The following is a 21,267-nucleotide window of genomic DNA, read 5'->3' on the forward strand; positions in this document are numbered from 1 at the left end:
AATCGAGGCAATTAGCTAAAACTCGAACACACGACAATTAAGGATGACAAAAGGAGTTTTATTTATTTTATTTTTGTTCATGTCTTGATTGAGGGCAAGTGAACATGCAGAGGCAAGAAGATAAAGGGACAGTGAGAAACAAAGATTGAGCGAAAGTGAAAAAGAGACCCCTGTGATATAAAACAGACTCCCAGCGCCCAGAGCTCCAGAGCTTGCACACATCTGGAAGTCAGCTGTCAACCACACACTCACATACACCCAAAACGTCTCCCTTAGCACCTCCCCTCCTGGAGCTCACAGCATTCCAGTAGGGAGACACTCAGGCTGAGTGGAGTGGCTCCACTTCTAAACACAACCAGCCGTTCTGACACTCATTGTAGACTATTACGGCTACACGCACACACACACACACAAAAACAAAGCTAATCTGATTCAAATCCAGTCATTACACTGTGACATCAGCAATATCCAAATACATTTAACAGTAATCAGCGTTTGCACACAAGTTTGTACTCACACAGAGGCTAAAAAACATCCACATGTTCATGCAAGTAGACCCACGCTGTCTACAAAGATGCAAACCACAATCTCTTAAAAATTTGGTAAGAAAGAGCCAACAAGACCCAGCACACAAGGGTTGTTTAGGAGAGCAATGATACCCTCATGCACACTGCCTTCTCAACATCTTCGCTACTTCTGGTTCTCATCAGTGTCCATCAGTTCAAAGCCACCAGTGTGTGGACTGATGTGTTTATGCGTGAGTGTGTGTGCCTATGAGTTAAGTGGCGGCAGGCGGTCGGGAGGCTGTCAGACAGGGGACTAAGGACTCATAAACACAGCACCTCTACCAGGAACATATCAAGGTGTGTGTCTGTATGTGTGTATGTGTGCTACCGATGTTTCCACTGAGTGCTGACAAGCCCCAAATGAAGGCTAGATATACACCAGAGTACATCCAGCTCTCCCTGCCTGGACAGTATGGCTCTGTTTATATACATACGTGGACTCCTGAGATATATGGGTCTTGCCTACACAAACACACAGACCACCCATTATCACATATAGAATATGATATTTGTGTGCATCTGTCTTCATGCAAGTATGTTCATTTCTAAATATGGTTAGCAGCTACTTGCATTCAAACTACTGCAAAGAGCCAATAAAGTTCTGTTGTACGGATGTTCTACAGAAATGTGCAAACAAGTTTGACACCACACACTTGTATATTTGGTTCACAAGGATGCCTACAACACTTATTCACTGCTGCCACAAAGGCTACAACTGAGACTGAATATGCATCACCTTATCACCCACAATGTAGACTGGAAACAACTTCAGAAATGAAGTTCATCAGGAATATCCTTACACTGAGTTTGCATCACATACCAGGAAGTCGTGGCCTGTCTTTGAGTTCGCGGATCTCCAAAACACGTTGGCTGTGCTCACGGTGCAGGATGTGAGGTGCTGCGATGTCATCCAGGGCGTAATGCTGCAAGGGTGGAGGGGTCGGGTGAAGCTGGGCGGTCAGTGGCAATGGGTGAGCAGGGCTGTGTCGGGGAGCTGGGCTGATGGTGCAAATCCGCTTTGCGGCAGGCTCCATAGCTACAGGTGGGCGTTCACGGAAACCGTTCTCTTTAGCCCTGAGGGGAAGACAGGAGTGATTTAATGTAGCTCTCTCACTGTTTACCTATATACTCTATGTATTATAGCTCTTTTTTATGCATTTATCTAACCTGCTTGGGCTGTGTCTCTTGGTTCCAGGCTCTGGAGGCTCCATCAGGAGCTCAGAGGAGTCTGGAGAAGATGCCAGAGTGGTGCTTAGCAGGAGGTGCTCATGCTGGGACAAGTACTGAGCTGGGGTCTGCTTGGCTGCCCGTGCACAGTGGAGCAACTCCCTCTGCAGCAAAGGGAGGTTTGCCTGACAAGAAAGAAATTATACTTGTTAAGTTTGATTATGATTTGCAGGTAGTTATTTTCATAGAGCACATTGAACCCATGTATAAGTAGACTTTGGCCACTACTCGCTCCTATATCAATGAGCATTGATTTTACTCATTCAAAGACGAACGCAGACAGAAAGAGAGAAACACCAGAAAACCTGATAGTGACAAACAGGAGGGGAGATCTAGACCAAACACACCAGAACTATCCTAGACAGACTACGTTCATGCTGCAACAGAGCCAACAGATACAGTGCAGATCTGCCTCCTGGGGAAGACGCCTGGCTGGAAGAAAATTGGTTTTAAGGGGGGCAGTGACTCCTTGGGGTCTGGCTGTAAGGCTAGATCTGTGTCTGGGTGCTGTTCTCCAGCTGCCTCCAAGGAGGCTGCGGCTTTCCTAATTCAAATGAAAATCAGAGTTTTCTAAGCTGCAACTGATGTTGGTTATGAACCTCTTGCAAGCAGCATGTGTGCAGAGCATAATGTGTTGGTCACAGCAAAGGTATGCGTGATGATACAGAGGCTTAGAAATTTAGAAACATTTCAAAACAAATGATACACAGACTTCTCCCTAATTCCTCATCCCCTCAGTTTTTTTTTGTATTTATCTGGGACTGTCTCCATCCAATCTTTCCATCTCTCTTTTGTTCCCTGCGTTTCCCTAATTAGGAACAGACTTCAGTGTGTTTGCAATTACACCACTTCCTTGCTCCCTCCTCTCTCTCTTCTTGAGCAACCAACTAAATAACCAGCCGTTTTCATTTTGTGACTGACCTCTTATTGTTATTTAGTATTTGAAACTACATATAGTATTAGTTAAACATCACTTTACTACTCTACTACTTTTTGTCCATTGAAACAAACATTCCTCTATGCCTCAGTGAGCTGATCCTTACAGTATCGCTTGTAGTTCCCCTATAGACGCAGACACTTCTGCTTTACGATCGCCTCTCTATAATATCCCTGGGCTCTCCTTTTTTTCCTGTTTCCCATGCTCCTCTGCATCCCTTCTTTCCCTGGGGCCCCAGCTAGCGGACACATGTGCTATGTGTCAGTTGAGCATCGGGTTCTCTGGGCTTCAGCAGGGCGGATGCTAGATTGGCGGCGCCTTGGCAGCTGAATGCTCTTTTAACGGGACAACGGCTCCATATGGCGCAGTGGAGACCATAAAAAAGGAAGGGAACACTTTATAGGCATGTTTCACACTTCCGAGTTCCCACTTTTCCCTCTCTCCTTCTCATCCACTTCTCTGTCTTTTCTATAGATCTTGTCCCAACTGCTCTCTTAAGAGAGACTCCAGCAGTTGCTATTAAATAGTGAGAACGCCACATCATTGCAATAAATCAGTAGAACAACAAAAACAGAGCATTCTTGTCTCAGCCACCAAAAGTCTTGTTTAACTTTTTCCCCCATTCGCAAGTAAGATAGTGTCCGCAAACGTCTGAGAAATGTACATTTTTATCATCACCTATTGAGTGCGATGGTGCATGCAGATGTCCAAATGCCTGCCTGTTTTTCGTGACTGTGCGGACTCGTCCGTGTAAAATTTACATCACAATGCACGAAATATGTATGCTCCCCAGGCAGCGGACTTCAAAGAAGTATAAAAGGAATGAATAGCTGTCCACAAGAGACTATAATCAAGGATTTAGACAGACAGAAGGGCTCCAGAGATAACCAAGAAGTAAGTGTAAAAAAAAGCCGCTTTTTATAGCTTGAAGTCCAGTTATACAAGATTTATGGGATGCTTTACTGCAAGGAGCTACTAAAAGTATACACTTGCAGACTTCCCTGGTTACAGAGGGGCTCAAGAGGCTGTTAACACACAGTCATCTGTTGCTTGTCAAGTCAACACGTAAATCTTGACGGTTACTTTGAACCTGAAATGGCCAATTCAATTAACAAAACTACACTTAGGCAACTATCTGATGGGCAACTTTACACCACAAGGAGTAAAACCATTTAACTCAACGGAGGAAGAACACTAGTGCTGTGAAAAGAAAAGGGAAGTAATTCCATGCAGAACTGCACAAAGCAAATACAGAAAGATGGGAAAAGGAGGGGGTGGAGGCATGTTTACCTTGAGAAAAGGAATAACAAAGGGTCGTAAGGGGAAGTTGGTAGCCTCCTGAAGCCGTGAGTGAAACTCCTCAATGGTAACTGTTGAATTCTAAAAGATAGGAAAAGGGAAGGTTTAATTTAAATGCATTTCTATAAAATGTTGACTTGTTTTTCTCTTCAGTATGCCATCATAGAATTTACCACAAGGGCCAGAACTAGGCTTCGGACGCTGTCTCCAATCTCAGGAGAAATGTCGTTGCCAAACTGCTGCAGTGTGGTCAAGAAACGTTTCAGCTTGCTCAGCTGGCGTGCCCCACAGGTGGCTGGCAGCTGCTGGTTAGCCAGCGATGAGGAAGAGGAAGAGGACGGTCCATTGCTGTAACGCTGTGGTGGAGATGGCACTGCATTCAGTGTTGGTGGGGAATGATGATTCCCATTGGTCACTGGGGAAGGACGGAAAACCAACATGAAGAGAAGAGAAATCAAAATAAACCCTGCTGAGTGTGGTTACAACTCCAGCTTGTCTACAACTTTGGTTTGTGAAAAGGAACAAAGACTGAAGAGGAAACAAAAAGACAAGCTGGAAGAATGAGAGAAATTCTTTAAGTATAGATTTAATTATTACTCTTACATGCTGTGGTGGAAAAAGAGGCCGGTCGTGGGCCACTGGGGTTGACAGAAGGTAGGGGTGGCATAGTGGAGCTGGCGCTGCTGCTGGGGGCTGATCTGGAATGAGTCTTAGCATCCACAGGAGAACCGGGCATGGCAGGGCTCTTCTTCTCTCTACTGTCTGCAAAGAGGAAAGAAGGTAGGTGAGGTGAGGGCATCAGAAACCAGCAGGTCTATATGAGTGAACCAAAGTTAAATAACTGTAACTTGCTATGACATCCACAAAAATTAAAAAAAGAAGCACTACTTTAACTTTACCCCCCATTAGCTCAGTTGTTTAAATCAATTCAAAAGCGTCATGCCTATTGTTACAAAAGACAACAACAATGCCCAGCCCCCTCTCCTCAACTCACTTTGCATGATACAACACACACTGCCAGGGCACCAACCACCCTGCCCCCATCAAAGAGCCAGATGTCTGAAGTTTAGCCCCTCACTCTCACCCATTCAGATCAATAACAGAAGAAATTCTGAAGAAGGCCATTGTGTGGGAGTAGAATGCCTCCTCATTGAGCTCCCCAAGAAATAGGAGAGACAGAGAAAAAGGGACGGGCTATTTCACGCTTTACTAACAAGATCGACAAAGCTTTTGAATGTTAAATGCAACTTCTCAATATGCTATTGACGTTGAATGAGACCACCAGATAAGGGCTATGGAGAAAGTGTAATGGGGGGGTGTAGTGGTGGGGAGATGTGGATCAGAAGCTGTCTTTGTCTTTTCGAGAACCATGAGGGCCGGATCCCATCTCCATTTAGAGTGGATCAGACTTTTCTAACAGCTTCAAGAATTGACAATTAATAGACAAGCATGGTCTCACAGGTCATAGGTTAGCAGAAAGCAGCTTCTAAATGTGGGTTCATGGTTTTAGGGCTTTGGACTCAATAGCACCCTTTATTTCTTTTTCACAGCTATGAACTCTGGATGGCCTTCAGCCACGAGGTCCGAGTTTATAAAGGCTTAAGTCAAAAGGTTTAAGCTGTCAGTAGGTAACTCAAAGAAAACTGAAAAGAAGCCCACGGAATGAATAAAAGGTACTGTTGTGAGTGCAAAAAATGTGAAAACATGCAGAATTATTACAAAAACAAATGGATCTGAATGCAAAAGTGCAAATTTCCTCAAGTTTTGGCAACAAATCTCTTTTGCATCCTATGCTCGCACTTTCTCAATCTGCCCTGTGCAACTCATCTGTCATGTCTGCAACTCATTATACAGCTTTGAGTGTTCTTCCTTCTGTTTTGCAGTCCTCTTAAAACTCTCTCCCTCGTACCATTTCATTCTTTCTCAGCCCCCGTGGCCTGCCTGCCATCACTCCACCTGTTCACGAACATAGGGGGCAGGAAGGAGGGATCTATGCAGACATTTGGACTGCCGTACCCACCACACACACGGTCTGCCAGTGCACTGTAGGAAGCAGCCTGCAGCACACACACACACCGGCTCCAAAGCTCCGCACACTCCATCCGTATGGCCAGGAAATTAGACTGACATCTCAATAACAGAATCAACGGGGCATATGGCCTCAGTGTCAACACTCTTACCAAGTAAACAACTTCATACGCACACAAAAGCCAGGATTGGAGAATTCAGCTTGAAGTGTATTCCCAAGTTCTTTGACACATTATGAACCATTAACCACTGGTTGTGAACAGTAGTTTGGATCCAAACTGACTGCCATACTTGTAAGCACCATTTTGTGTTTGACTTTAACTGGCAGGCATGCATAATTCTGCAGAATGTAAACATAGCAACATATTGTATTTATATTCCTTACTGCATGACCTTTGAGCATGCAACAGAAACAAAGCTGCAGCAGGGTTCATGCAATCTTAAGATGTGGCACAGTCTGCTGTTAGCCATGCCAGAGGTAACAGCCAAAGCAGGAGACATCAGGTGTGTGCGCGTGTACTCCTGACAACCCTTAGAGAATTGCCTCTGCTTGTCAATTAGACAGCACACATAGCTAGATGACTTCATCTGGCTTGCGAGCACCTGAGTCCATGGTATAGTCACAGGGCTGTCTCAGGAGGCAGCTGTCACAGCAGCCACAAAACGCATATGCACAGAGTGCACAAAGTGGCCTAATGTTAACTCAGGTGAATATTGGCTTAGAGGAGGATGTGGGGTGTTTGTCTGGTCTAAATGCCACCTGTCATCCTTGCTTTAATGCAACAAAGGGAAGGTACACAAAGCTCCTCACCACACATCAACAGGATTACACAGAAATGCCACAATGAATAGGCAATACTTTTGAAAAAAGCAGATAGCACTGTTACCAGTGCTTACTAAAATATAAAACTGGGTACTCCATCAACTCATTTCTGGTGGATATAACCAAAAAGGATTACATGTTAAACTCACACCATATTGTGCTGCTGTTTTTCTGTCTCACGTCTTCATGCACAAATAAGATAATCCATAATTTTACAATCTTGAAAGTTTCCTGACTTTAAGTGTTTGCTTTCTACAACAGTTGTTATCACAGGGATGGAAAATAAAATGCATCTGCAGTGATGGCTGTTGCTAGCCAGGTGTTCCTTGTTTGTTCAGCTTCAGGTGACGCTCATCTGCATTAAAACATTCAGCTGACTTTAATTGCTGCCTCTGCAAGTGATGATTCAGAACGAGGCTCAGAAAGAGAGGAAAGGGATAGAGAAACATAATGTGACTATTCCTGTTGAGCCACCGCTGTAAAAGCAATCCATTAACTAATGAAATTGCAAATGAAAAGACAAATACACTTTCGAGAACATTTATCGACCTCCTTACATAAAGACGGGATGGATAAGCTATAACGAGTCCACAGAAATAAATCACACTTGATGTGGTGTATAAATAAATGGGTTCAGTGTAAAGGTTTATTAAGCTCATGTTTTAACTCTGAAGTCTAAACTCCCTGTGAGAGGCTGGCAGCTGTGAAGCATGTGTGTGTGTGTGCCGCTGTGCGGTGGTGTGTGTACTCGAACCACACTGCTCTCTGTCTTGTCACCGTAGATGAGGTGAGAGAAGATGTAACACGGACCGAACTAATTTATCAGTGAGCACAAAGAAAATTTGTGGCATGTGCAATGATACAAGTATGTAGGGGTCAAGACACACACATGTTAACGCAAACACACGCACATGAAAATAACATTATGAATTCTTTTTTTCAAGAAATGCTGTCAAATATTTAGTTTTCTTATCATGAGTCAGACAAGAAGACATCAACAGGATGTTTTTTGGAGGTTTAGCCCAGCTGTGCGTACTATCTATGAGAAAAAAAGTCAAGCTTATTACCCTAGTTTTGCACGACAGTGCCTCACATCTCATCTGACTAAAAAAAGTTTAAATATAGCAACTTATAAGTCTCATCAAAGTGAGAACCTTTGTGGTGACAGTGACATCTAACAGATGCAAGAGAACCGGAGTAACTACAACCCTATTTTCCTCTAACTTCAGTGCTTAGCTTCCTTTAACCTTTTCTACATTTTGTCCCAAGCATGGCTAAAAAAAAAATACTACACGAAATGACATTTGTAACTCTTAATTAAACAGCGCACAAGTATATCTTCCAAAATGCTGCCGTATTTCTGCAATCCTAATTCTAGTCTACGAAGTCCTGAAGTGAAAGGATAACACATACTTTAAACAACTGACAGAGGCTTAGTATTCAACCAGTGAAACACTTTGAAAAAAAAAGAAAAAAGGAAAGCAATTGATTTCAAAATTAACCAGGTTCCCTCTCCTCCTCCTCCTCCTCCTGTACCATATGGATCTAATCGGCCAAGAGCTGGCCAGCTGGGACCTCCAACAGTCACCTGTGAGAGAAGGGGGGGCAGAAGGGACTGCTGCAAACCCTTCCTTTAAGCCAAGGCAGCCCGGCCCACACACACAAACACACACACACATCTCTGCCTTCCCTCCAAGGAGAGGAGGAAGGAGGAGGGTGCACAGAGGGGAGGGGAGGCACGAGGCAGCTGAATGCGAGCGAGTGGACTTAAATGCTAGAGAGACAAAGGCTGCACCTGGTCCCCGTCCATCCGCGCACACAGCCACAATACAGCGCACATCTGTTCCTCTATCCTGCACTCCGTTCTGACCTCCACCCACACAAACACAAGCACACACACACACACACACACACACACACACACACACAGCACAAGGATACATGAAGCAACATACACACCCGCACACAGCCACATCCACTTTTAAAATAGATAATAGTCCATGTCCCTCTCAGTGCCATACTGTTGCCAAACAACGAGTTACGTGACTTTGTATTTTATAATATCCAGTTTGAGAGATGAAGAAACTCAGGTGACATCATCTCTGCTTTAATCAACTTCATTTACATTATTACCCTCTTGGGACTGACACCTCCTCAACTGTTGCAGCAACACAGATGCCTTGCTTCCATGTAACAAATCGCAGACCCACATGTTACAAATGTATTTTTTTAGACTATTAAAATTTACATCTATAAAAAAAGAAGACTTTTTAAATTTGAATTTACTCCCACTATAGAACAAAGCCTGGATAGCCCTTTACGATAACAGTAACGTGACTTTATCACAGTTAGCATCTGACAAAATGGCTCCCACATTAAAAATGTAATATTTGTCACATTTTCACACAGAGTTTTATAAAGCACAGAGGGAGACAATGAATTAGTCTGCGAATCAGAAGCACCAGAGATAGAAAAGGACAGGATGCAAGCAGAGCGAGGAAAGAGGTGTAGGATGGGAGGAAAGGAATAACAAGGACAGAAAATACTGTTTTCCTTTGGTTTCATCAGAAGGACAAGCCTGGTTGTTAGACTCAGAGCCAGGCTGTTTTTCTTGGCTTTCATTACCACCTTCCAGCCTCGTAGACTACATATTTGGATAAAACCCAATGTCAACACTCTGCTTCCAACTCTGCTAGGAAGGGGAACGATAGGAAGGTGGCAAGGTTGACAGTACAGGGAAAAAGCAAAGAAAGCTGTAGACGTAAGGAGAAGGAAGAGGTATGACTTTGGACAAAAAAGTACTCTCATTCTCACATATGAAGAAGCACAGACATGTCTCCGAAGTGAATTTATCACATGTCCCTATGACAGGCTGATGGTGAGAGAAGCCCTCGCATATCCTCATCACTCAGAGAGATAATTGCAAAAACACCACCGTAATCCAGCGTGCCACATAGTGAAAAAAGGAACTCTGGGATGGAAATATACTTAGTGGCAAACTGAAAAGGAAAACGAAAAAGAGGGGACAGCAAGGCAGACAGAAGTTGTCTATAAAAACTAAGAATGAGCAGTAAAAAGAGGTACAGTGACGTGATGCTGGAAGCAGAGGCGGTTTGGCAGAGGCTGGATAACAATATGCACAGTGTCCATGTGTATGAGGTCAGACCGCAGGGAGAAGACTGACTGGATGGGATCTGAAGTTGCTGACCTTAAAAACACTTGAAAACACCACACACCACATTGCAGTCACTGATTGCTGTTAGATTTTTTTTAAAACATAGCAGTGGATCAGAAAGGCAGAAACTTAATGTGGTGCATATGACTGTGAAGGTTCTGGTAAATCTGGGACTCTCCACCATTTGACCTTAGAACTGAAGAAGCTTCTCAGATGAGAGGTGAAACGTCTTCAAGCAACTTAAAGAAGTCCAGACGCTTTTCTTTCCAAGCTCCTTTGACTTAATGTGGTGCAAACACCTTTTACAGAGCAATATAATTTACTTCAACCTATACTGCTGTTAAGTTCTTTTAGAAAGCCCAAATATTTAATGCCCAGGTATTTCAGACACTGAAGACACTAATGAATGCAAATATTGTTATTTTTGCTTTAAGATTCTTGCATGAAGGGTAATACTAATATATCTGGGAAAGACTCACACTGAGCTTTGTTCCATAATCAATAGGTTAAATGAATGTGACACACATCTGGGCCAAAGTATAGAGCTCTAAGTGTATTTGTGTCATCCTGTCCGTGCGTTGTGTGTGCGTATTAGCCCTGTTCACCAGGTGTTGCCTGCCCAGGGCGCATATAAACATGGCCACACAAATAACAACAATGGCACTACAAGGACAGTTCATATCTGTCAATCACACACACACACACACACACACACACACACACACACACACACACACACACACACACACCAGCCTTCTCTGAGCCCAGTGGATTATCTGCCTATCTGGTTACAACCCTTCTCACCTCTCTGTAACTAATTGGTTAGCCTGCCCATCAATCATCAAGAGACTGATGAGTCTTCAAACTCAAAACCAGCAAGTGGAATATAATCAGTGGCAATATTCATGGAAGCATGACAGTATAAAAATTAAGTTGCTGGCCTGTTTTGGACCAGGTGTCAGAGGCTTTATGGCCTCGGCTCAGGTCCAACCAGATGTTACATCCCCACATGGCATGCTGAAGTTAAACTGCAGGTTTTGACCGAGACTGGGAGAGCTGGTACAATGGCTTAGTATTGGGGTTCATGTTTAAGTTAATCTTATGGATTTTTTTTATACATTAATCCTAAAATGCTAAGAAGGAAATGGATCAGCATTGATCTTGCTTTCAAAAACATACTGTTGGCCAAACACATGAAAAGGAAGGAATATGCTTAGTTCACAAGCAAACCATAAAAAAACTACAAAACAAATATAAAGCCGGATTAAAACGTCTTAAAGCTTCCAGGAAAAAAATCTGTGGGATTTTGGACCGTTTAGTATCCGTGCACTGATTTCTCAGCTAGTGAATGTGGGACATGTGAGAAAGGACAACTCTGGACCATGTCCCAACCTGACTCTCTTAACATTTTCTGGAGTTCATGCTTGAAAGCAGCACAACTGTAGTAAAAATCTACTTTTTTCTAAACCTTGACTATGAAGATGACTAATCTGTCACACTCGGATTTTGGCGATCCAATCACTCAAAGCTGAGTACCATAAAAGAAAAACAACAACAACACGGAGCTGTGGGCAGGCTTTGCCCAGCTGTATAAAGGACCAGAGCTCAACAGCCGCTGAGAGAGACAGATAAGTCAAACAAAGAGGCCGGCTGTGCTCAAAACAATGTGGAGAATGAGACAATGATAGTAATGGAGGATGGGTAAACGTGTGAGCTGAGGTGTGTTTTGATGAGTGTTATTGTTGTGTATGAGTACTGTATGGTTTTAGCAAACATACGGGTAAGAACACAATGTATTCCTTATTATATATCTTGGGAAAATACGCAGCGTACTGTAGCTGCAACAGAAAATGCTGTGGAAGGAAAATGTAGATTAGAGTGATTTAAAGTCTCAACCAAATCGCAATAGGCAAAAGACTGTTTTTGTTAGTGAAATGTTCTCATTTACATCCACACTTCTTCAGACTGAGGCAAAGATGGGGGGTGGAAAGCCAGAGAAAGGAGAAAATAATGACTATGACAGACAATTCATGGAGAGAGGCAACGCCACCCATTGCTTGTCCACCCACACACCTAACAAAACAGCAAATGCATTTCTTCTTCTTTTTCTCTTGAGTATCACTTTTTGACTTTTGGGTTTAGAATTGGAAAATTACACAATCTTTCCATAAAATTTGCACAAGTTAAATGCCGTTTTTTTAGGGCGGGTAGAAAAGTGGTGTCCGTCTGTGTGCCCTCATGCTTAAGTCTTGGACATTTCAGCTTAACACTGAAATGACTTAATGCAATGTGAGAAGGAAGGTAATGCTGCTGAACAAAAAACAAGGTCTGTGCCATACCCTGACCTGGCACCTATTTTAGTCACGTTGAGCCAAGTGATTTAGTCCTCTGCACTACGTACAGACTATTGGTAACATGCCACCTCTTTCATCAACTCTGAAAATACAAGTGTTAATCTTCTATTTTCAAAGTCACTATATATCAACCCAAAACTACTACTTACGCAATTTTACAGCGTATTAATTATATGTTGATACTTCTTCTCCACATCAGCCCAGTGAATAAAGGTTTTGTCATGGGTCACCGACTGGGTTTCTCAGGTCAGTGAACCACTGGAGGAGAGCTCTTAATAACGCACTTTGCAAGGTGAGACAAGTTACAATATCACTGGCCTGCAACAGGAAGGACGGCCAGAGTGGGGGTGCCTACTGATGCTAAAATGTCTCTCGATACCCACTAACACTCCGGGTTGTTACTTGTATTGACTGCATAGTCTCGCTTGATTAAATGATGTGACCCTTTCGTGTCCACACACATAAACATATAAGCAAGAACATTCAAATTCATTCATAAGCACACGGTCTCACTGAACCCCTGGGGCCAGATATCACAGACCTCGCCACTGGAACTAATAGAGCACTTCCTGCAGCAAACTCTTGAAGCAGCTGCTCTGTTCTGTGTGTATATACGCATGGTGAAACAGGGGGTATTCTCTGTAGTACGCAAGGGTCATGGTGGTCTGTTTCTCTATGTATTACTTTGCTTCTGGCAGAGAAACTCAGCTGGGTTTGAGGTCAGAAGAAAAAAAGCTTCAGAAAGCTGTAAGGCAAGCAACCTTGTAGTTCAGCAGACACAATGTCTGCAAGACACCTGGCACGCACATGGAGACACGTTCACTTCCTTAGACTCAAAAATACTGTACGCTTGTGAAGTGTGCAATCGAAAACTTCAAAGCCACATAAATTTAAGACAAAAACTATAACTGCTCAACAGGAATGAATGTAAGTGGGATCAAATTTCTGAATAAAAGAAGCTTGAATGTCCTCTGCACAAACACATACACTAACTCACAGATACAGCACGGTGCCTGTTGTCAGGAATATGACACAGTCCAGCAGACCAGACAAGGGTCTCTGGTTTGAGTCTGTGCAGCCGACAATTAGTCGCTCCTATCTCCCCGATGAACTAGCCTGGTCTGGTGTGACACTGGCCAGGTCTCTCTGCCTTTTCTCTTTCTGCGTCTCCAGTCAGATCCTCCCCGCGCACAAGAAACATGAACACATCCCCTGCATGGCACTGTAAAAGGCCAACTCAGACAAAATATACAGCAATGCAACAATGTGACATTTGCACTAGTATCAACGTCTCCACTGATGTCAGAGTGTAACATGCAGGCACAGCGTGAAAGACAGACACAGCAGTTTCCCTCCTCTTCCCATATGTCTGGGATACTGTACAGCAGATGCACACGTCTTCTTTACCTAGTTTCTTCTGCTCTGCTTGCCATGTGGAAAAACTGATTACTATCTGAGGAAATGACAGCTGAGAGAGATAAGCCCCTTTCACACACAAAGTCACTCTAATTGCTCAGTTTTTTAAAAAGAAATCTGGTTGAGGTTGCCGTTTTGGCTGTTCACACATGAATCCCACAGAGGAAAAAAAAAGTATGCTCCAGATATCACAGCCAATCCAGCTAGATTAAACTTTGTGGAAGAACACATTTGGCTCCTTTGCACCAATTTTGGGGAATGCTGCAACTTTTTTCTCATAGTAGTTATCTTTTTTTTCCTGCATACTGAGACAAGCAACTATAGGACAAACATACATTTCACTAATAAGGTAAGGAAAGAGAATGGTGAATGTGAAACAGAAGAGCAAAAATGTTCTGTTTATTGTAGTTTCTCTAAGAAAAGTCAAACCACACAGTCTTGGTTAAATGTTAAAATATTTCTAAACATAAGTACAAATTAGTATTTTTTAAAAGGCAATTAATATTTTGCCCATATGGCAGGAGACATTTTCTGTGCACAGGTAAAAGAGGCTTCTACCTCACTCAACAAGGATGAAGAGATAAGGATGAGGCACCATTTGTACAGCACAGAGCAGCTCTGGGATTTAGGATGGAACACACACAGAAACACACAAACTAGGCACATAAAGTGGACTATCTGCCACACTCACTCACTCGTGAAAACAAGGCATTTTTCACACACAAACACAAAAATCCTCCAAAAACACAAACTGATATTGGAACACGCTCAGTCCTACCTCCACTCTAGTGTAGAGTCCACTCAGTCCTTTGAGAAACTCAGCTGCAGTATTGGGGTTTTGCTTTCTTATCCTTTGCTTTTTGTCCCTTCTTGTGACTCCGCACCTTCATATGTCAGGCATGTGTTTGCATTCCCACATATGTGAGCCCCAGTGTGGTGAAGGCCAGAGCCAAAGACACAGATGGCACCCAGATGGAGACAGATAACCGAGCAGACCAGCGAACACTGCACTACACGCACTCTTACTTACTTTTATTTCGCTCATGTGAAGCTCTCTCTATCACTCTTACTATCTCTGCTACCGACTCCGCCACGGCTGCTTTACTTAATTCTCTCTCTTTTGCTGACTGAATTTCCGTCCTCTCTCACGCTTGCTCTCTCAAGCTCTGTCTCCCACCCTCTCAATCTCTCTTTTCCAGCTCTAGCTCCTCCCCTATTTTCCCACACACTGTCCCATCCTCTGTTTTCATGGGTCGAGTGTTCCAGCAACGTCACAACCCCCACTCCCCGAACCCCACTCCCCTTCCCCTGTGGATCCTGGCCAATCATCCACTGCTGACTGGCCCCATTCAACCTGCATTCAGTGCAATGGACCTTGCAATTAACATAACTAATTGCTTTGGCACCTAAAGGCTAAACAAGAGACTGTGCCAAGCAAGACAAAAGTACATGCGTGTGTGTATGTGTAGAAGTGGGGGGCACACTCTCTCCCACCCCCTCAAGAGAGTGGGGATCTCCCCTTAAAATGTTTTTATACTAACAACCCTCCCTCCCCTTTTCAACCCTTTCGGTGTAGCCCTCTTTTTTTTTTCTTCAGTTCCTTAATGCAGCCAGCTCAACTCGCCTTGCCAGCAAATGGACTGAGGAGCACTTGATGAGCATGAATGAGTTATTCTTCTTTCCTCTTCTACTCTCTTGTCCTCTGCTCTCCATTTTGACTGAGTTAAACTTAAATCACTGCCTGATTTATGCACGAGACAAGTAGCAGGTTAAGATATTTGTGCCTAGCTGAGGCTGGGCAGTCTACACATACCCAGAGAAAATATGACCTGGATTCAGTTCATTTTAATATTTTTTTTTCTCACGTGAAATACTATGATCAGAAATACTATGATCAGTTAAATAAAAGATCAAGTTTGTTTGTTTTTGTTTACTTTACTGTACTTTGATTGATTTATATAGCACTCTTCACAGGATGAAAACCACAAAGTGCTTCACAATAATATAAAACTGATAAACATAACACAGCACAATCAAACATACAGCACAAATCTAGTTAAAAGCTAGTCTAAATAAATGAGTCTTAAGATGATGTTTAAAGGAATAAATACAATCCAGGCAACGTAAAGATGGAGGGAGAGAATTCCACAACCTGGGGGCCATCGCTGTAAAAGATCTATCACCTCTGGTTTTAAAACGTGTTCGGGGGACTACCAACAGCCTTTGATTAGATGATCTCAGGCTGAGTGTAAGGTTCTAAAAGATCAGAAATATAGAGAGGAGCGTCACAATTCAAAGCTTTAAAAATCAGTACTAAGATTTTAAAATGAATTCTAAAATGTTCTGGAAGTCAGTGTAATGAGCATAAAACTGGTGCTCATCAATGTGCTCTTTTAATGTAACTAAAGACACATCCTCTACCTTCTGTTTTCGAGACCACTTTAAACCACTCTATGGGTTTTGGATCAATTTGACAAGGCAAAATAATGAGAATGTGCATTTAAACCAGACAGGTGAACATAACGATCCAGCTAAGGATGTTCACACATACACAAAGAAAGACAATATGTGTTGAACTCTAATAGAACTATCCCCAAACTTTCCCCAAACAACTTCTAAATATGGAACAATTTGCAATCTATCTGGTCCACAGAAGAGTGAACAGGACCCTGAAGGACAAATTTTAATGTTCTCAGTGAAACATGGTTCAAATGTTAGATTTTTAAGGCTTTTTGATTGAAGTTGTTGTGAAGTTTTCGAATCAAAGAATTGCTACAAACACATAGCAGTCAAAACCAGCCACAAGAGCCAGTTTTAATATAGCCACATTATTACACAGCAATCATCCACAGTTGTTTCTGTTAAGATCAAGTAAACACAGAAAAGAAATGTACCTATAGTAAACTATACAGTCATAAAAGACTTCACTGGGGGTGTTGATGTTGCTGTGGGCTGTCAAAACCTAAATTGTACTGAATATTCTCCCTTAATAACCTCTTTCTCTGCTCCTCTGTTGTAGAAGGCCTGCTCTATTCAGGGTGCATCTGGTCAGTCAGCAGGCTCAGAGGAAAGACCAGGTGGTTGTGAGAAAGGGAGAGAGAGGGGGTGAAAAGGTGGGGAAATTAGGAAGCCCAAGCATATGAAGCTATACTGTTACCAGTACGTGATGGCAGCACATACTGGAGGAGCTAACGCCAGTGATAGATATCAGATACTAACTGATTTACATGTACAAGCATGGTCTTTAGTCTTTTCCACCAATATTGGCTTGAAAGTCCTCATTGAAAGCCCAAATTTAAGCAACGTCACATTTGACCAACATAAATATTTTCAGAAAAAGGTTATGTTAAGGTTAATACACACAGCCAAAGCTTGGTCAGTGTATGCCATTTGCTTTATAAACATTCTTTTTCTAGGGTTCGCCAAATAAAAGACAGCTATCTTCAGGTGAGAGTGTTCTTAAAAGCAATAGAGGCGAAATGATTTGTTTCAGTGCAAGAAAAATTATTAATTTGAGCTGTTGTATAATAAAAATACAGAGCTGAAAATGAGCATAATAGGACATTTGAAGGATAAATGATTTGCATATAAATACTAAATATACAAAGCTGCGTGCTACATTACCCAAAAAGCTCTTTGGAGAAGTAAGGTAGGCAGAAGATGAAACAGGCGAATACATCCATTCTATTGATTACATGGATGGATGTATGGATGGTCTGTTGGCACAGGAAGGCTTAACAAGACTATAATGTGTCATTTTAGAAAGTGGTTCTCACACAATCCCCTTTATGCAGTTTTTGGACAGACAACTGGAAAGAAACCATGTCCCTGTCCTATCTCTTGATTGACTGATATTGTTTCTTTCCATCCTTATCGTCTGCCCCGCCCCTTAGTTTCACCTGTGTTTGATTGTTTCCACCTCCAGTGCCTAATCACAAATCATCCCTGCATATGTGTATATGTATATATTCTGTAACCAGCTCCATCTTTGTCTAGTTCTTCTCAAGTACCTCCTTTTGGATTTCTGTTTTACGTTCACTTTTTAGACGTGCTTTATTTTTATTTTGTTGAATCAACCATTGAAAGGTTCACCTATAATGTATTTATTGTGCCTAAATTTCATTTCTCTCTTCAAAAGTTTTACATAACAGTGTCCAATGCATTGTTACACACTGTGATGGTTCAACTTTTCTTTTTACAACAAACCCTCTGCTGAGATTTTGAGATCACTACACTCACTACACAAAAACTCTTTCCAGAAGGGTCCCAAATAAGGAAAACAATATATTCTATGTTAGCCTGTATTAGTTCTATAAAAACTTATCATGGTGCATGTATATATTTTATGCGTTCTTTTTACTGTAGCTGCTCAAGCCTCTTGCAGCTGTTTGTCATTGTGTGTATGTGTGAGAGATAAAGAGTGAGACAGAGACAGAACCAGAGACTGTGCAGCATCTGTTACTGTTCACACGCTCCCGAGCCAAACTTCTACTTTTAGAAAAAGTAAACAACATTTTTTAGAAAGGCCAGAAAAAAATTAGTGGAAGATGGATGAAAAGGGGAAATATATGGGAATATGGTGATTGGGTAAACAAGACAGAACATTAGGTCCTCTGTGTGTGCCTGTGTGTGTGTGTACACATTCAGGACCGCTGAATGTTGATGGGAAAGAACAGAAAAAAAGTTGAGCGTATCATGTGTCTATCCCTTCATTTGGATTGCTTTATTATACCCTGCTGAGTACTTGAGACCAATCCGAAATTAATTCCATCCAATCATTTTTAACACAGTTTTACACGGTTGGATCACTGAATGCATGTGTTTCTAGTGAAAACTGTTTTCTAATGGGTCATTATTGTGATGACAGATACGTTTATAGCTCTACAGCATATACAAGTGGCGCAAGTACAGAAAGTAGAATACCGTGTTTTTACACTCACATAGCTGGTCCTCATACAAAAAACAGGAATGCAGAAATACAACAACAATGGAATCTGCCAGTATGATGCCTCACGTAAAGAAAATAATAATCCGACACATTAACAAAATTGAATTAATCCAAATATACTAGTGGTTCTAGAGGCTACTCATATGTTGATTGTGCATGCAAATAATTTACTGGGTAACGTGGCTGAATGTTTAAGGAACTTCAACTGTATGTTGAGGCCAGCCAATCATTTTACCTTTGCAAGCGTAGTAGGCGGGCCCAGGTACGTACGTTCTTTTAGAGCAGAGCTACAGATTAAAAATGCCCAAGGCGAAGCGTTCAAAGTCTGGCTGTACTTCACAGCAAAAGATGCAAACTCAGCAGCCTGCAACAAGTGCTTTAAGCTGATACTGTGCAAAGGAGGTAACACCTCAAATCCGATGAAACACCTGGCGACGCATAGCGTTTTTTTAAAAGCCGAGAAATGCGCCGTATTTGATAGCTTGCTGCAAGAGCTCACACCGAGCACATCTACTGCGGGTGTGGTGCCTGTTATCGGACCCGGAGTTAGCAACATCCCCCAAAAACCCGAAGAGGTGAGTCCTGGCCCCTAGCCCTGCCAGTGTAGCAGAAATGATGATGATGGCCGCAGCATCATCTACTCTGCATGAGTAGCTTAATGTTGTTCGTGTGTAATTTGCGTTGAGTAGGCTAACCACATTATTACATTAATGCATGTAAGGTGAACTAGCAAACACCGTCGTAGTTACATGCGGCTGTCTTCTTGTGTCATGGCAGATACTCCCTTCACCCTGGCCAAAAAGGCTAAAATGACAAAAGAAAAATTGGAAAACAGCTAAACACGAGAGGTTTTTGGACAAAGTTTGTGTTTTTTCCATTGTTTAAGCACTGCTTCCAGCCAAGAGTGATGCCATAAATCCCCTATAGCTGCAGAAAAGGCTAACATTGTTATCTTTTTACAAAAAAAACAGCTAAACATGAGAGGTTTTTGGACCAATTTTGTGTTCTCCATTCTTTAAGCACCGGTTCGAGCACTGTTTAAGCACCGGCACTGTTTCAAAAGTACCGGTTTGGTACTGGTATCGGATAAAACCTAAACAATACCCATCCCTATTCAACACTACAAGATAATAATAATTCTGGTCCCACACACACTGAATTCCATATTCATTATGAAAACTTTTTATTGAAATCCCACTAAATGTTTAATATTTCCACCATCAGTTTCCTAGCAGATATAGATTTTGTAATTTTTACGTATGTACCTCAGACCTGAACTTTCTTAAACACTGCTTCAGTGAGGTGTATATGAAAATGCAAAAGTCTGGCACAGTCATATCTTACATTAACCTCCTTTAACCTCTCAGCACTCCAGTCTGTTGTACTTGCCTGCTTCAACCTCTACCCAGGCAGAAGCTTCACCTAAACCAAATAGATTATTTCCCACAGTGACATGCCATTTGACCATCTCCTGCTGTGTTCATGTCAGAAACATGAAAAGGGCAGCAATCATGTAACCTAATTCACTAGACATTATCCTAAAATCATGTAAAAACAGTTCCTCTTGCTCTGTGGATCTCGGTTAGTTCGTGCGGGCATACTCAAATGTCTCTTTTTGTAAATCAGGCTAGTGAGGCCAGCAAAGAAAGGAGGTAGTTGCCAGGCTAGCTGATAAGAATTATGGGTAATTTTCCATATTGTTGCTATTTTTCCCGCTAAATCTCATCATTGCTGCCCCTCTTCTCTTTACGCATCTTACCAGCATGGACCAGCCCCCCTCGGTTTCCTTTCCCTCTATACCTCCATCTGATCACTGTTCAGAATCCTGATGTTGGCTAATTTGACACAGCCATAGATTTCCCTGTCTGATCTTGAAAGAATGCATTTTCCATTACATTGTCTACACCACATTTATCTAAGGTCTACTGCTATCTGATGGACCATTTACTGTAATAAAAAAAAGAAAAAAATACAGATAGAGGCAAAAAATAGAGATCAAATAAGATGCTTCTCGGTAGTAATCAAGGGTAAAGTGAGGGCTATTTTCTCTCTGTCTTTGGGATCAGATAAACAATAGGTCATGCAAACAAAAAACAGACAGTGCAAAGCTCCTTTTTACCGTATGTGTTGGTTATTGACGGTGGGAAAGTATTGGAGGATGGTAAGATTCCCAGAATCTTCCAAACACAAACTCTTACTTCTGTTTTAATGTCCTTAATTTTTATGGAAACTGAATAAAACACTGAAGTCATTATTTTCTTCCATTATTAGTTAAATGGAAGTTCACAATCTAAAAGCTGTGTCTTGTAAGCAATGTTGATGAATGATAATTAGACACTTTTTCACCAAAAATGAACAACTGATGCCACCCGAAAAGTGCAAAGTGCAAAGGTTGCAAACCAAAGAGTGCCAGTTTATGTTAAGCTGATCTCTTCCTTGTTTGTCACAGAAAGGTCATTCACACACCAAACTGACTCACCCTGCAGTGAGATGA

General features: G+C 42.1%; 1 protein-coding gene across 3 annotated transcripts in view; it reads right to left on the minus strand.

Annotated features, from left to right (window-relative positions):
- The window catches only part of cbfa2t2 (CBFA2/RUNX1 partner transcriptional co-repressor 2), a 34,955-nt gene that overhangs the window by 4,920 nt on the left and 8,768 nt on the right, over positions 1 to 21,267 (minus strand). For 2 of the 3 annotated variants that reach the window (XM_085407470.1, XM_085407469.1), the window contains exons 2-6: positions 4,633 to 4,791; positions 4,203 to 4,444; positions 4,021 to 4,110; positions 1,734 to 1,918; positions 1,387 to 1,640 (exon numbers count right to left, since the gene is read on the minus strand). In XM_085407470.1, coding sequence (XP_085263596.1) covers positions 1,387 to 1,640; positions 1,734 to 1,918; positions 4,021 to 4,110; positions 4,203 to 4,444; positions 4,633 to 4,791 — 930 coding nt within the window. Of the gene's footprint in view, positions 1 to 1,386; positions 1,641 to 1,733; positions 1,919 to 4,020; positions 4,111 to 4,202; positions 4,445 to 4,632; positions 4,792 to 14,603; positions 15,012 to 21,267 lie in introns of those variants that run through there. The other variant, XM_085407471.1, reaches the window with a different exon arrangement.

Source organism: Rhamphochromis longiceps, linkage group LG5, assembly GCF_057381845.1.
Source record: "Rhamphochromis longiceps isolate RC_006_pf linkage group LG5, R_longiceps_female_GT1.1, whole genome shotgun sequence".
In the NCBI taxonomy this organism is placed as follows: Eukaryota; Metazoa; Chordata; class Actinopteri; order Cichliformes; family Cichlidae; genus Rhamphochromis; species Rhamphochromis longiceps.